Raw genomic sequence first — 17,032 nt, 5'->3', positions numbered from 1 at the left:
TGAGTTTCTAATCTGCTTCCCCTTGCCATGCGGATTCTTTATCCTCACAGGTTTTCTCCTCTGCCCACCATTTAAAGTGACCGAGGGTCTATGGGCTCCCACCTGCACAATGTACCTGCCTCGGGTGCTATGGCTGGGTGAAAGGCCAGTCAGAACAACCAGATGCAGACGCTGGGTCTCAAGGGACAACAGAACCTGCTCATCTTTCGGTTTACTTCCCCCATGGCCGGTTGTGTGAAAGGCTCCTGTGCCCACAAATGCCATGACAACTTGGGGTATGGTCTCTAATAGTTCATTCATTCATTTATTCATCGGATGGGGTGGGCTAGAAATGGCTGAGATGAAGATTGACGCTCTGCCTCTGCAGATGTATTAGTACTTCCTGGTTTCCATGGAAAGCTAGCATCGAGGAGAGCGGTTGATGACCCTCTGGTTTCTATGACAACCGGGACGTACCATTCTTTCCTGGCAGCAGAAACATTTCACGAGGACATTTACTGAGTGGAAGGATGGACTAACCACAGCAGTAGCAGGACTAGTGGGTGTCTACTACCATGTGAGTGTGTCTGTGTGGGTGTGGGTGTGTGTTTTGGAAGCGTGGTCTCTAGTTGAACGTGAGGGCTGTATCCCTTCTGTTTTGTTAGAGAAGCAGGCAGCTCCTTGGGACGGGGGCATGAGACGAGGGAGCCCCTTTCTCTCCTCCGCCTCGCCTCTTCTCTGGGATGACACCTGTTGGATGGCAGACTTACCTGAGTTCTTTAAAGCAGGCTTTTCCCCACACTTTTCGTAGTCTCGCAGCTCTGCTTGACAAAGACTTTGCTGTGTATCTTTAAACATACAATTTTATGCCTTTCCACCTACTTACAGTAAAATATTTTATGTGTGTGCTATTAGAGAGATTCTGAGGTTGTCAGATGATGAGACGAAATGAGTAGGATGGAGGTTCAGATGTAATTTTTTGGATACCGTGGGAGGATATTTCAGTTAACCTGATTAACTGACTCAAACTAAGAAACGTCTTCTCTAAAAGTTAAACCCCCTGTGATCAAGCCTTTCATTAAAAACAGTGAATGCCTTCCGTTATTGCATACCCGACACTACAAGCTCCTCAACAGTTGTGTTGTATGTTTGCCAGTGGAGGCTGCTGAAGTGATACTTACTTCTGTTTTCCTCATGTTTCAAAGAGAAGGCATGGTGCCTCATGGGCCTGCTGCTGCGTTGTCAGCACCCGGGCTTCAAGGGAGAAACGGGGGGAGGTAAACCCAAGTCTCGGGCCCCCACACCCTGTGACACTGAGATGGGGCCTCGGCCACCCCATTCTGCCTTGACCAACTGGTTCCCTGTTAGGGGCTACCAGTCGGGTCTCCAGAGGGAGACAGGAGGTCTGGAGGGAAGGAAAGCAGTCCATTCCTTCCTCTCCATCCCTGTTCCCCCGGGTCGCCCCAGAAGAGGCCCTTCACCCAAGCGGGGCCCTGGGATTACAGGAGGAGCCAACGGTCCATAGGTTCGATTGTCTCCAGACTGCACGGACACTGCTCGCGGTGTCCCCTCAGGAAGACCCATGGCCAGCAGACGGGAGGACGCCCGTCCTCTCAGTGTCCCACCTGTGAGGGCGGCCCTCTCTGGGCTCCTGACCCTGTGGCGGGAGCTGAGCAGTCCTACTCACCGTCGTCCGCGGGAGGGGTCTCAGGTACCTGGGGCCTATCCCCTGACCTTTTCCAGAAGCATCATCTACCGGGGGCCAGGCCCTTTCTTTGGAGGCCAGCGCCCCACCCTGAGGGTGCACTCCTCCAAGCTTATGGGGTCTCAGAACTGCCCTGGCTTCCCCAGAAGGGCCTGCTCCGGCCCAGCACTGCTCCCTCCTTGGGACATCTCTCCTTGGGACATCTTTGCTCCCCTTTTGCAGGCCCCAAATAATCCCAGACATTAACATCTGGGCAATCGTGTTAATCATCTTAGCTTGTCTCTACTCTGCTTCAAGGGTTTTCCTCGGACTTGGGCTCTCTAGAGTGTATTAGCTCGTTGGAATTTGCCACTTGAGATTTTTCATTGCTTCGGAAAAGTCTCAGCTATGACGCCTTTCAATGTTCTGCTTCTCCAGACTCTTCTCCTGGACTCCGACTGAGGGTCTCGTTTGTTGTTATGTATATACATTTATTTCCTTTGATCCATACAAAATATCCCTCTTAGCACCTTTCAAAGGCACTTTCATCATGTTCTCTCTTTTGTATGGTGCCGTTTTCCGATTTCTGCCTCATTTTCCTTCTCTTATGACCCATATTTCATTGGGCATCTCAGAAAAACAAAATGGGTCCAGTAAATAGCTAGTAATTGTAGGGAGGTGGTGTCAGGATAAAGGCGAGAGAAAACGGATCACTGCTTCTGGGCAATGTGCGGTGCGATGTGCCGCAAGAAAAGTACCCTTATTTTGGAAGAACTGCCTGAGGATTATCATCCTTTTTTCCTCAGAAGTAAATAAAGCCTTCACTTGGGAAGGAAGTGAAAAAACAGAGAAAAATTCCAGACTAATTCTTCAGAAATCATGTCTGTTTCGAGAAATAAAAGCTGCTTGTCATCTTGTTCTTTCATTCTTCAACTAAAGAGAAAACGTACTGACCCAGAGTCCTCCCAAGACTTCCGTTTGACAATTTGATTTCTTGATGATCTGAAATGGGCTCTGAAGTTAGAGATTATGGACTTTGCTAATTCTCAGCATTTCTCTTTCGTTTTAATCCGTTGGGTATCCTCACTCTTCACATAGTGTTTGATTTGACTCTCACCAGGATACTGGGTACATTTCCATGCCCAAGGCCCACCGGTAATTTGGGGTAATTTTAAAGATTGGTTTGGTGCTGTTCAATGTTCCGTTACCATGACAATGCTATTCGCGTGCAGGAGAGGAATAATATTGACGTGTGTTCTCTCTGTGCATCTCTGCCTGTCTGTGTGTGGTCCCTCTACATATCTAGCTCACTAGAGGAAAAAGGTTGTATTCCTATCAGTACAAAATATGAAAAGAAAACTCTAGGCAGAATTATTTATAAACCCTTTCAGATAGGCCATTTGGACAACAAGCCAAAGTATGGAACGAGAGGACAATGCAACATTTTTATTCTAATAATTTCTATTCTGGTTCTTGCTCTGAAAGCACACATTGTTTTGGTAATCTGTAAAATAATTGTAAGTGATGTTTTGATTATCTGTTGAGAACTCGCTGTTCAAATATTTCACACTTAAAAAGATGGAAGCAAATAGGAATACCTAAGAGTGTTCAAATAGACGGTACTACAATTTTTGAATTGGTGATAATATCATATCGGATTATATGTATAAAACATTAAAATTCTGGACTCTGTGAATTCACACATTTTCTGTAAACATTTCTGAGTGGTTTCATTACTCATGCTTATTATATTTCCTATTTCATCAATTAGACGTCATTTCTCGGTTTTCTAGGTGTATTTTTTAATATAGAAGAAAAGTGAGCTGCAAATAACCTTTCCACTGGAAGCAGAAACACCTGCAAGGTGGGTGCAGGCCGTGAGTTTCCATGGTTTCTAACACGGCCGTGACTGTGAGCGTGTGCGCGTGCAACCGTGAGTGTTCACATGTGAACTGGGGATGTGGGTGGGTATGCGGCCTGGGGTGAGGGGCTGGATCCCTGCAATTTTGCGGCAGAGGCTCCTGTTACTCCACCTCCCGTTTGTTCCGTGTCCTCAGAATAGAGGATTTGAGAGCCGTGCAGTGGCTGATGCTCTGAAGCAGAGGCCACCGAACCTCTGTCATCATACACCCCGGTCCAGGAAAAATTATTTTGTGCGTCACAAAAGAAAATACGTAGGTTTCATTATCGTGATGTGTCTTGTATTATAGAGTACATGTACAGTCTGTGCAATCAAAGACTGACATGTATGCATTTCTTAGGAAAATAAGTTTTATGGAATGAAACAGAAAATTTGAAGTTAAAAGTGCATGCGCTAAGGCACACGCACAAATTACAATGCATACTCGTACAATGTATACAGGACTGGAGGAATGTATGCCAACAGGTGAACAGAGTGTTTCTAGATGGGAAGCTGGAAAGAAAGGAAATGGGAAAATAATTTCGTTTTCTGCATTATTCACTTGCATAATGCTTGAAATGTCCTTAAATAAAAGTGGGAAACATTCATGAAATCTTATTGGAAAAAGATACACAAAAACAATGTAGAAAAAATATGTATTTACCAGACAGAGTGCTCAGATGTGCTCCTTGGTGAGGAAACACAAATGTGTGCAATCCGTGCGTGTGTGTGAGCACCGACTCAGACACGATGTGCTAGAAACACACGCCTCCTATCCACAGGGAACTTCTATAAGCGCTGTCGTGTGTGAGCGTACACAGGCACAGGAACACGTGTTCCTACATAAGTTACATTCTCCATAAGCCCATTCAATGTCATATTAGACGCAAACAAATGAACATTAAAGGCACCATTTTTTCACACACGCAACCCTACAATCACAAGCCCAGGTGCACACACGCGGACGCGAAGGTCATTACCGGGAAATCTGTGCCCAGAACAGCCGCTGTCACGACAGCGATAGTTCCCTGTGTTTTGAAACAGGAGCGAGGCCAGCGTAAGTGAGCGTCACGACATAGGCACATTTCCAAAGGCAGCGGAAGGGGGACAGAAACCTGACCTGCACCATCTGGATGAGAGAAAGACACCACTTCTGTCTCAGAAGAGCTGCACTCTAGAGTGCAGGGAAGGAGAAACTCTTCATCACCACCGAGTGAGTTTGATCCCTGTGTGCTTTTGTGTCGGCTAGATTCCCGCTGCAGGAGCAGAGCACCTGAGCGTCCACGTCCGCGCCCTGGGAGGGCAGCGCAGCGAGGAGCGCGAAGCAGGGCAGGTCTGCTGGACCTCCAGGCGGAGCGTGAGGCCACAGCGCCAACCCGGCGCCGTCCGTGTGCCCTTGGGTGAGACTGCTCCCGTCTTACGACACTTCCTTTCACTCACCATCTGCTGGGTTTGGGGGAACAATTTATTTTGCTCTTGCTCTAAGCCACTTCCTTTTATCACGAGAGCCACAGATTTGGGGTTGGGGAACAAAAGGTCTAAAGCACAACGTGGAAATGGAGAAAGGCATGCCCTACCCTGCGGCCTGCCCGTCCAGCAGTCTTTGTGACCATGATATGCAGTCATTCACCACGAACCCCTGAATCCTGGGCTCACGCTCCTCAACAGGACACCATGTTGATGACACCAGTCACTGCATGATATGGCCTCTGGCTCCCTGGGGTGAGCACTGGGAGTTTAGGAAAGGAAAAAGAAGCAACCCTCTAGGTTGAACCTGGAGGAGCCCAAAAGGTACAAATTATCCAATGACATGGGATCCCGGACACGACACCCAGCCACCCCCACCACACCCAGAGATGCTCTTTAATATGTGATCATGATGAAAAGGACAAGATTTGGGTTGGGGGGTTATGAAACTCTTCCCTCCGTCTGGCACCCACTCTCTTTTTCCTTGTGGTCACTCTTGGAAGTCCTCATTGACCGTTGTATTTCTACTTTGGCAAAAGGAGATTTTTCCTGACACTTTTCTTCTTTTCCTTTTCCTTATTCCAGTATCCTCCATTATTGTCCATTCAAAACAAGAGTCCAAGCATCCCCGAGAGATTGGGGAGGAGGAGCACATGCCACCCGAGCTGTAAACTCTCTGTAGATCTAAGGCTAAAGGCGCTTCATAAAGAACATTGCTTTCGGCAGCACCTGCCTTCGCAGTGGGGATGGCAGCCAGACACCTCCACCTCTGATCGTCACCTCCTGGCACAAATACCTCAACCAGCATGGACACCAACTATGTCCTATGCAAGTGGAAAGGCCAGCTATGGCCAGCCAAGGTGCTGTCCAGACCTGGAGCTTCAGCAAAAAATAAGAGAAGGAAAGCACTTTTTCTAGAAGTTCAAATACTTTCAGTCAATGAGAAAATTAAAGTGAAGAGCACAGAAATAAAGATCCTGAGTAAGTCTCGAAGGGAAGCCCTCGCCTCCTCTCTGCTGACACAGTCAGCGACCAGCGGTCCACGGAGAGAGAAAACAGCCCACAAAAGATCACATAGAGCGGCCTGGAATAGTGCAAGGGGAAGAGCAAATTTGATTCAGAAAGGCACATCAGGTGAAGAAGTCACCACTACACTGTCTCAAAATCCACCACCAAAGCGATCTGCTTCACTCCGTCATCCAAACCGTCAGACATGCAAAGGGGACTTGGCGAAGAATCTTGGCAAAAGTGAAAATCCAACATCCCTGGTGGCACCTTCGGAGAGCCATGTTCCCCAGTGCCGTGACAACGCGCAGAGACGCACAACCATTGCTCCTACTCGAAGACGTAGGGAAGGAAAGCCGTCCCAAATCTGCTTTCTGTGTCAAAATTCCCCTCCCCTTTCACGACACAGTGCTGAGAAAGAAGGCAAGGAAAAGGTGGCCACCTCGCCAGTTATGTCCACGCAGCCCCCCGCCACGGAGGAGGGGGCCGGCGCTCCCCAGGAAGACGACACCCCAATGTTGCCTTCACCTTTCATCCTCTCCGGGACCAAAACTTTGAAAGAAGAGGCGCAGGGCTCCTGCCCAAGGAACGTGGCTAATTCTTCTAAATGTTCTACCTTCTCTCAGAATACTGAGGGCCCTAGAGAGGGTCGCCCACAGCCAGGCTTTGAAGATGCAGCCACATCCTCCAGTTCCTCTCAACTTGGCCTGCGTTATTCACTCCGTCTTGCAAATAGAAGAAGGAAGCTCCAAGTCCCAGATATTCAGAATCAGCTGCAGGCACTTCAATCTTTGGATGACTCAGAAGCTGTTCATGCTAACAAGGCCGTTACAATGGTTGATGGTAAAGAAAGGGGACAACCTGCAGGCATCGCTTTTGCGCAGGAGCCGCGTTCCATTGCGAGAGGAATGATCGTCTGGTTTAAATACCAGGAGTATCCGTTTTGGCCAGCAGTGGTAACGAGCGTTCAGGACGCAGAGAAGACTGCCAGGGTGCTCTTGATCGAAGCAGACATGAACGGTGAAGAGAGTGGCTTGAGAGTTCCCCTCCGAAGATTAAAGCGTTTTGATTGTAAAGAGAAAGAAAAACTAGTGAAGAGAGCCGAGAAGGGGCACAAGGAGAGTGTTCACTGGTGCTGCTCCCTGATTTCTGACTACAGAGGCCGCGTCGGCCGTGGTTCTTTCGTGGGCTCTTTCCTCGAGTATTACGCGGCTGACATCAGTTTTCCAATTCGGAAAGCCGCTCCCGAGGGCGACGTGGGGGACGCCTTTCCTAGGGTGACGTACGACGACCTGGAGGAGTCCGAGGAGGAGACTTCCCAGGACGGGAAGAGGCGCTGCAAGAGGATTCTCCCCGACCGGATGAGGGCCTCCTGGGCCCGAGCCAACCAGAAGCTCGTGGAGTTCATCGTGCAAAGAAAGGGGGCCGACGACCACCTGCTGGACATTTTACAAGGCAGGAAACCGTCCCATTGGCTGAAATCATTTTTAGATTCCAATAAGTACATGGTCTGCATCGAAACGTACCTTGAAGATGACGAGCAGTTGGATGCTGTGGTCAAACATTTGCAGGAAATCTACAAGCAAATAGACAAGAAAATGCTGAGCTTGATAAGAAATGACAAAGTAAACTTTATTCTCGAGGTCCTGCTGCCAGAAGCCATCATTTGTTCGATTTCTGCCCTTGACGGGTTAGATTACAAGAGAGCGGAAGCCAAGTACCTGGAAGGGCCGCCTGTTCATTACAGAGAAAAAGAACTATTCGATAGAAAGGTCATAAAAGAGAGGAGGCGGAAGTTAGCAATGGGGGAAGCTAATTATACATCTCGCCCCAGGCCCATGCTCATTTCACATTTACGTGATTAATAATAACACCCATCTGTGTGAAATTCGTGATCTGTTCTCTATACTGTGCAAATGTATACCTGGAAATGGGAGACTGGGGGAATGTGCCTAATTCATTTTTGATCCATCTCTAGCTTTTGTCAGGGCCAAATTCATCATCACATCTTGTTCCCACATTTTGTCACAAGCGATCTTGTTAAAATATTGCAAACAAGTATACTATCACCTATTTTTTTTTTTTTTCGGAATGTGTAATTCCCCAGATATTTTCAAAGGAAAATACCATTGTATTTCATAACATTTATTGTGATTCTGTTTAATATTTTAATGTAGACTGCATTCTTCTCTTTACATAAAAAGGCATTGGTATCAGATATTAAGCTACAATAATTTTAAACTTTAGCATATATTTTTACAGAAACTTCAAATGCGTTTTTCCATTTTTTTTTTTTAAGAAACGTTAGGTATTAGATTTTTGCTTAAGATAATTCCAGGTTTTCCGTGCTATGCATATTTATTTTTGGAAAAACACTTCTGAGACACCAACCCAATTTCTGACAGGCATTCCTGTATATTATCACTACTTCCAAAGCCTTCTTCAGATGCAACCTGAAATTCAAACATAAAGCTAACGCATTATCTACGTCTGTGAGTGAATGGTATCTCAGTGTGCAGAAAAACGCTTCTTCAGCCTTGAACAAAAATGTTCAAGCTACAGTTCTCTGAAATTCCGTTGTGGGACTGTCTCTTCTTCAGTGACTGAGTGGTTTCTTCTGTCTGTCTTCATAACTGACAGTGACTGCATCTTCTTGATCGAGCCATCTGTGCCCCTGCCAAAGGCAGCCAGAGTCGTTGTGCTTACAGGTTAGCTATTCTAGTCCAAGCTGACTGCTTAGGAGCCCATCTAATTTGGTATAAAATGTAGGAAAAGAAGCTCTTGGTTCTGTTTCCTGTATCACCACAAAGGTTGTCACTTGTCTCAAGCCATGTGAGCTCTAGCTTTTGACTCATTCAAGTAACTCCAACAGGTTCCAGCAGTACACATGCAGACCGGTAAGTCATCCCGGCTGATTGAAGGAGTCAGGGACAAAGGGTCTGGGAATTCAGAAATGGGTTACAGGAAAAGTCTGCTTCATCTAAGTATAGCTATTGTTGGAATATACTTAAGCAAATGTTGGGATATAATTAAACATGCACAAATAAATTCTAAAGCCAATTCATTGTTATTCTTACTTGAAACAAGGATTTTTTTCAAAATAAACGCTTTAAAAGCTGGTTTATTTTTAAAGCTTGATGTGAAAAATAAAGTCTAAATATTTCACATGGACTTGACTTCATTTTTACTTCTTAGAAGGAGTCAACCGTCACTCATCGCCTTGAGTTATGTGTTCATGTGGGTGCTGATTTGGAAATATTATGTACCCCAGAAAAGCCAATGTTTTCATCTTGAATTCATCTTATGGAGTCATCCCCGCATTTTAATCCTAATTCAATATTGTAGGGCAGAAACTTTTGATGAGATTATCTCCACAGAGCTGTGACATGCTCAATTGTGGGTGTGATAGTTGGATTAGCTGGAGAGGTGACTCCTCCCATTCCAGGTGGGTCTCCATTCGTTTACTAGAGTCTTTGAAAAGGGAAACATTTTGGAGAAACCTCAGAAATGACAGAGTCAACAGAAACTTCCGTCTTCAACTGATTGGATAATCTCATTGGTGGCTGTTCTACTTTACTAGCTGCCAGAAATACAATATACCAAAAACAGAATGGCTTTTTAAAGGGGGAATTTAATAAATTGCCAGTTTACAGTTCTAAGGCCAAGAATATATCTTAATTCAAGCAAGTCCATAAAAATGTCTAAACGAAGGCACCAACAAGAGGTTACCTTCTCTCAAGAAAGGCCGAGGAAGTTCAGGGTTCCTCTCTCAAGTGGAAAGGCACATGGTGAACGTGGTGACATCTTCTAGCTTTCTCTCCAGGCTTCTTGTGTCATGACGCTCCCCCAAGGCCATGTTCCTTCTTCATTCTCCAAGGTCGCTGGCTGGTAGACTCTGATTCTCATGTCTCTGCTGCTCTTGCCATTCTCAAGCTTTCTCCAAAATGCTTCCTCTTTTAAAGGAGTCCAGTAAAGTAATCAAGACCCACCTGGAATGAATGGAGTCCATCTCTCTCTAATCCAAGTTAATACCCACAATTGGGCGGATCTCATCACCATGGAGATGATCTAATCAAGTTTCCAACCTATAGAGCTGAATAGGGATTAAAAGAAACGGTTTATCCCACAAGATTGGATCACTATCAAAACATGGCTTTTCTCGGGGACGTCATCCTTTCAAACCAGCACAGTGGGTGACACGCCTTACTTGATCACAGATGTGATCAGCCACAGGTGCAATCAACTGACATGACTTAATACACCAGCCTTCCTGTTTATCAACCAGTTAGAATGTCCTTGCAGCAATGGTCAGACCAGACACCTGGGCATCCTCACCTGGCCAGGCTGACAGCAGCACATCACCATTACTCCACCTCACTCAGAGACTTCCTCATTCATTCATAGCCTTGTGCATCAGGAGAACAAGTGAAATGTGGCTTAAGGCTCTGCTTTGAGGATGAATATCAGGTTCCATAAGAAGGAGATGTCTGTATTTGAAAACCAGAGCCCCAGCTTTCTCTGTATCTGTGAGATTGTGGGTAGAGTGTTAGCTTAAGGGTGGAAGGGATGGATCTGACCGCTTCTGGGATGTTGTACGTCTGTGGAATTTACTGAATAGAGGGAGACGTGCCTCAGACATGCATCTATTCTCTTCCTCTTTGAATCTGGGGTCACTGAATGACATTTGGGGTGTGGGGGCGGGCTTGTGGCTGTGTGTGGACCCTGGGCAGTTGTTAAGGCCACCTCAGAGATTGCCCTAGCTCACCCTCTCACACAGGTGTGTGTGTGTCTGCTGGGAAAGCCCAAGCTGCCATCCACCCTGACCCACTGGATAAAAAGACCTTGTCTCCTGCAGCCATATGGCAGGCTGCCAAATATCGGGCCCGCATTCTGATGGGAAGGTGGGCAGAGCTGCACTGAGACCGCATGCCCAGCATTTACTAGAGTCCATATCAATACATGGATCCTGATAAGGAGTGGAACCCTGAGACCTAGAAAGGTGATGGCATGAGTATCCGAAATACCTAAATTCCCCTTCAGAGCCAGCCCCCAAACCGCTGCTAATGGAGAGGAGCCTCTCTGTCCAGGAGACCATGCATAAATCTCTTTTAATGCGATTACTGAAAAGCAATTTTAAAAGAATATTGAATGGTGTTTCTAGGTTAAAATGGGGCTTATGAAATCCATGTAATGAAGTTCTATCTCAAGTTCACTTCACAGCAGACCCTGTGGTTCTGTGGACCCAACAGTAGTTTGTTTCCCCAGACCCTCATTACAGATGATTTATTAGGAATATTTGCCAAAATCTTCATATTGGTTTAAGTGACATGATAGAGGAAGGGACACATGGAAGCCTGTGAAGCTGCTCTCTTTCCTGACAAGATAGGAAAATAGAAGCAATACTGATTCTATATTGAAAAATTCCCGAGATTAGCAATACCATCCATTTCTTGGATGATTCCATGGATTTAAGTACAGTCACAATGATATGCAACCATCACAATCCTGTATCCATTAGGCAGTCACTTCCCATTCCCCTATGTCCCCGGTGTTGGCGACAATTAATCTGCCTTGCATTTGTATGGGTTAGCCTGTAGGGATATTTCATGTACATGGAAAATAAGAAGTACTATAGATAACTTGTGTTACGTAAGTAACTAATTTACTAGTGACACCTAGGAAAACAGGTTGAATTCGGAAGGTCAAAAATCCATTTTTCTCAACTCTAAATTGTTATCTCTCGTTAGAATAGTGTATTAGTACAAAAGATAAATGCGGTTACTTAGGCATCAGTGAACTATAGATGACCAGAGATCACATGTCAAAGCAAGTTAGGGGAAAACACAATATTCTCAACTGCTTTTATTTCTTTTTGAAATATTAGTGGCACCTTGTTAACTAGTTTACTAGATGTAATTGAAAAATGGGTTATCTGGCAGTGGGAAAAAACTAATTTCTTTTTGATTTTTGAATTAGTATGACAAACAACTGGAATTACCTGCTGAGATGGTTAATTTCAAGTATCAGCTTGGCTAGGTTATGGTGTTCAGTGGTCTGGTTAAGTATTTGCCTGATGGTCACTGTGAAGATATTTCATAGATGGGGCTTGCATATAGGCTCAGTTGATTGCTTCTACAATCAACAAAAAGAATTGCCCTCAGCTATGTGGGGAGTCTCACATGCGATCACCTGGAGGTCTTCAAACCCAGAACTGAAGATTCCAGAGGCCGCAGAAGAAGTATTTCTGCTTGGTTCTTGCCAGAATTTCCAGCAGCCAGCTTTCCCTGGGGATTTCGGACGAACATCTTCAGCATTACCTTTATCGTAATTTCCAATTTGTAGTCTACCTGTGGAGCTCAGACATACCAACTCCCATGGTCATTTACGCCAATTTCTTTAAATAAATAAATATATTGATCCCGTTTGCCTGGAGAACCCTGACTAAAGTAACCATATAAGATTTAAACAGAGAAAAATAAACATAGCTAGAATGACTAGTTGAAACCAGGAAGCTGAAAATTCCTCCCATTCAAAATTCTTCTTTCTTGTAACATTGAATTAGTACTACAGATAATCAGTGGTACCTATGCAACTAGTTTTCTAGAGATGACTAGAAACAACTTAAATAAATAGGTGAGGAGAGAAAGTGGAAACACATACTTCCAAAACCCAAATTCTTATTTCTTGATGAAATATTGAGTTAATGCTATATATAACTTGTGGGACCTAGGTAAGTAGATAATCAGACATAACTAGAGATAATTAGAATAACTAAGAGGTCAAGAAGCCAAAATGTTAGATTCTTCTCAGTAATAATTTATATATATGCATAATATACATATAGAGTATATTTGTGTGTATATATATATACAAATACATATATATATCTATACAAATATAAATATAAATCAGAGGTACATAGGATATTAGTGAATTAGAGATAACTAATATAGTTAAAACTAGTAGAAGCCAGAAATCTAAAAATTACTTTCTTCTCAACATTTCTTATTTATTATAGGAATAATTAATTATGACAATGGATAAGAAAAGGTACCTAAGTAAGTTGTACAACAGTGACAACAGAATAACAAGTAGAAGCCAGCAAGTAGAAAACATATCCACAACCTCAAATTACTTTTTCTTGCTGCATTGATGAGTTAGTTCTATATAACTAGATGTTTTTAGGTAACTAGAAAAATAAAAACAGCTAAACATAATTAGAATAGCTTGTTTGAAGCCAGGAAGCTAAAAACCCAATCCTTCTTAACTATAAATTATCTCTTATTGGAATAAGTAGTTAATATTACAGATGATTAGTTTTTCCTAGGTAAATTGTTAAGTAGAGAGAACTAGAGAATAATTATTTGATACAGGAAGTGGAAAACGCATACTTTTCATCTCTAAAGTCTTTTATTTTCTTGGAATAATGAATTATTACCACAGCTATCTTCTGATAACTATGTAATTAGTACACTAGAGATAATTAGAGATAGCTGAAGATATAGATAGTTGAAGCAGGAAGCTAAATAAAACTGGGAGAATCCAGGAAGCTGGGTGACCATTTTCGTCAACTCAAAATTCTTTTCTCTGGTTGGAAATAATAGTAGGACAAGAAATATCTATTGTTACTCAAGTCGCTAGTAAACTCCAGATAGAGAGAACTGGATGAAATCAGGACCTAAAAGAATACATTTTCTCAACACTAGCTTTCTATTTGTTTTTGAGATAATGGGTGCCTAGTATAGACATTTAGTAGACGTAACGAATGATTAATAGGAATAATGGTTGATACAGGAATTTGAAAAACAAATTCTTTTCGAATTTAAATTCATATTTCTTTTGGGAATAGTGAGTTAGTACTATAGATAATTATATGTCCCTGGTAAGTTTTAAACAGAGATATCTCCACATGTCAAGAATCACTAGTTGAAGCCAGGGAGCTGAAAATCAATGTGCTGGTTTAAAGCTGTTATGTAACCCAGAAAAAGGCCATATTCTTTCTAATCTATTCGTGCAGCTGCAGACCTACTGTGGCTGGGTCCTATTGGTTAGGTTGTTTCAACTGAGATGTGACCCACCCCATTCAAGATGGGCTTTAATCCTTTACTGGAGCCCTTTGTGAGAAGATAAAAGGCAGAAAAAGAGAGTGAGAGCTTAGAAACACCCAGAGGTGCTAAGAAAGGACACAGACCATTTGCCTTTCCATGTAACAGAGGAACTCCAGATATCAGCAGCCTTTCTACAGAGAGCATAGCTTTCTCTTGATTCCTTCATTTGGACATTTTTATGGCCTTAGAACTGTAAATTTGTAACCTACTAAATCCCCACAGTAAAAGCCAAACCATTGCTGGTGTATTGAATTACTGAAAACTGAGCAAAAAGAAACAAATGCATACATCTCAACTCTAAATTCTTAGTTTTATAGATGATAAATTGCACTTAAGTAAATATTTAGCTAGAGATGGGAAGAGGTAACTAGAATAAACATTTGAGACTGGAATATTGAAAAATATCCTGCTGTTCTGTATCCTATTTCATGTAAGAATAATGAGTTTGTATTATAGATAGCTATTGATAGCTGGGTAAAAAATGTAACTGGAGTTAAGTAGTGTCAATAGTTGATGCCAAGAAGTGAAAAACACTACTTGTGACTTTCAAATTCTTATTTCTTTTAGGAATAATGTGCAAGTACTGTAGATAACTAGTGGTACTTCAGTCACTGGTTTATGAGAGATAAGTAGAACAGGTTGAGTCAAGGAGGTTGTAAATACATTTTCCTAAACTCTACTTTTAATTTCTTCTTGAGATAGTGCCTTAGTACTAGAGAAGAATACTGGTACTAAAGTCATTAGTTAGCTAGAGAATATGACAGCTAAGTAATTGAAACCAGGTACTAGAAAACGCATTATTTTCAACTCTTGATCCTTATTTCTGGTTGAAATAATGTGTTAGTACTCTTCATATTGGTGGTACTTTTGTATCTAGTTCAGTAGAAACAACTTGAAAGAATGATTTATTCCAAACAGGTGTACAAAATATTTACCACAAATCTAAATTCTTATTTCATTTTGGAATATTAGTTAATATGATACATAGCTAGAGTTGCATTCTTTTGATTTAAATAAACTAACTGAACATAAACAAATGATCTAGTTGAAGCCTGTACACTAAAAAGTGGATTCTTTTCAACTCTGAGTTCTAATTTCTTATTATATACTACAGATGAGTAACTAGTTAATTAAAGATGATTAGAAAATATTAGAATAAATAGTTGAAAAGAAGAAAGGTAAATTACATTCTTGTTGGGATAATGTGTTAGTCTTATAGGACTAGAGATAACTAATATCTCTTATCTGTAGAAAGTACATTCTTATCAAACCCAGCATCTTATTCCTTACACAAATAGTATGTTAATGCTAAATATAATTATTGGTACCTAGGCAACAAGTTTACTGGACATAACTTTAAAAACTGCTTAAATCCAAGACAAGAATGCCCTCTGCCCCACTATTCTTCAACATTGTGCTAAAAGTTCTAGCTAGATCAATCAGGCAGGAGAAAGAAATAAAAGTCATCCGAATTGGAAAGAAAGGAGTAAAACTTTCACTATTTACAGATGACACGATACTATACTTGGAAAATCCTAAGAAATCTACAACAAAATTACTTGAACTAAAAAACAAATTCAGGAAGGTGATGGGATATAAAACTAATATACAAAAATCAGTAACATTTCTATACACAAGCAATGATCTAGCTGAGGAGTCAATTAAGGAAAGAAATTCTATTCAAAATAGCAACTAAAAGAATCAAGTATCTAGGAATGAGCTTAATTAGGGACATAAAGGGCTTGTATGCAGAAAACTGCATATTGCTAAAAGAAATCAGTGAAGATCTAAATAGGTGGAAAGACATTCCTTACTCATGGATAGGAAGGCTAAATATAGTTAAGATGTCAATTCTCCCCAAATTGGTCTACAGATAAAACACATCACAAATAAAAATTCCAGCAACCTACCTGAAGACATAGAAAAGCTAGTTACCAAATTCATCTGCAAGGGAAAGAGACCCCGAATAGCTAAAACCATCTTTCAAAAGAAGAACGATGTGGAAGGATTAAGACTTCCTCATTTTAAAACTTATTATAAAGCCACAGTGGTCCAAACAACGTGATTGGCGCAAAGATAGAAGTATTGACCGATGGAATAGAATTGAAAGTGCAGACATAGACCACTAAATCTATGGTCAACTGATTTTTGACAAGGCCCCCATATCCACTGAACTGGAATAAAATAGTCTGTTCAATAAATGGGCATGGGAGAACTAGATATCAATAGCCAAAAGAATGAAAGAGGACCCTTATCTTAACCCTATACAAAAATTAACTCAAAGTGGATCAAAAACCTAAATATAAGAACCAGTACCATAAAGTTCCTAGAAGAAAATATAGGGAAACATCATTAAGACCTAATAACGGGCGGTAGCTTCCTAAACTTTACATCCAGAGCACAAGCACAAAAGGAAAAACAGATACATGGGAACTTCTCAAAATCAAATGTTTTTGTTCCTCAAAAAACTGTGTCAAAAAGGTGAAGAGGCAGCCAACTCAATGGGAGAAAATATTTGGAAATCACACATTGGATAAAGGTCTGATATTCTGTATACATAAAGAAATCACACAACTCAACAACAAAAGATTGAACAACCCAATTATAAAATGGGCTAAAGATAAGAATAGACATTTTTCTGAAGAGCAAATACAGGTGGCTAAAAACTACATGAAGAGATGCTCATTTTCATCAGCTATAAGGGAAATGCAGATCAAGACTACAATGAGATACCACCTCAAACCTATAAGAATGACTGCTATTAAACAAACAGGAAACTATAAATGTTGGAGAGGATGTGGAGAAACTGGGACACTTATGCACTGCTGGTGGGAATGTATAATGGTGCAGCCACTATGGAACACAGTCTGATGGTTCCATAGGAAACTA

At 42.2% G+C, this 17,032-nt stretch overlaps 1 protein-coding gene and 1 long non-coding RNA gene across 2 annotated transcripts; both read left to right on the top strand.

Moving 5' to 3' along the window:
• Positions 1-445: 445 nt before the first annotated feature.
• On the top strand, positions 446-5,706 carry LOC143670447 (uncharacterized). Its single transcript, XR_013169360.1, has 4 exons — positions 446-556; positions 3,457-3,527; positions 4,813-4,963; positions 5,616-5,706. It is a non-coding gene; the product is annotated as an uncharacterized LOC143670447 (long non-coding RNA).
• Positions 5,707-5,730: 24 nt separating this feature from the next.
• Positions 5,731-9,191, top strand: LOC143670446 (PWWP domain-containing DNA repair factor 3B-like). Its single transcript, XM_077145244.1, has one exon. It carries the CDS (start codon positions 5,837-5,839, stop codon positions 7,898-7,900), a length of 2,064 nt encoding a protein of 687 aa, XP_077001359.1. The 5' UTR covers positions 5,731-5,836; the 3' UTR covers positions 7,901-9,191.
• The last annotated feature ends 7,841 nt before the right edge of the window (positions 9,192-17,032 follow it).

This window comes from Tamandua tetradactyla, chromosome X, assembly GCF_023851605.1.
Source record: "Tamandua tetradactyla isolate mTamTet1 chromosome X, mTamTet1.pri, whole genome shotgun sequence".
Taxonomy (NCBI): domain Eukaryota; kingdom Metazoa; phylum Chordata; class Mammalia; order Pilosa; family Myrmecophagidae; genus Tamandua; species Tamandua tetradactyla.
This window is presented reverse-complemented; position numbering and strand designations above follow the sequence as displayed.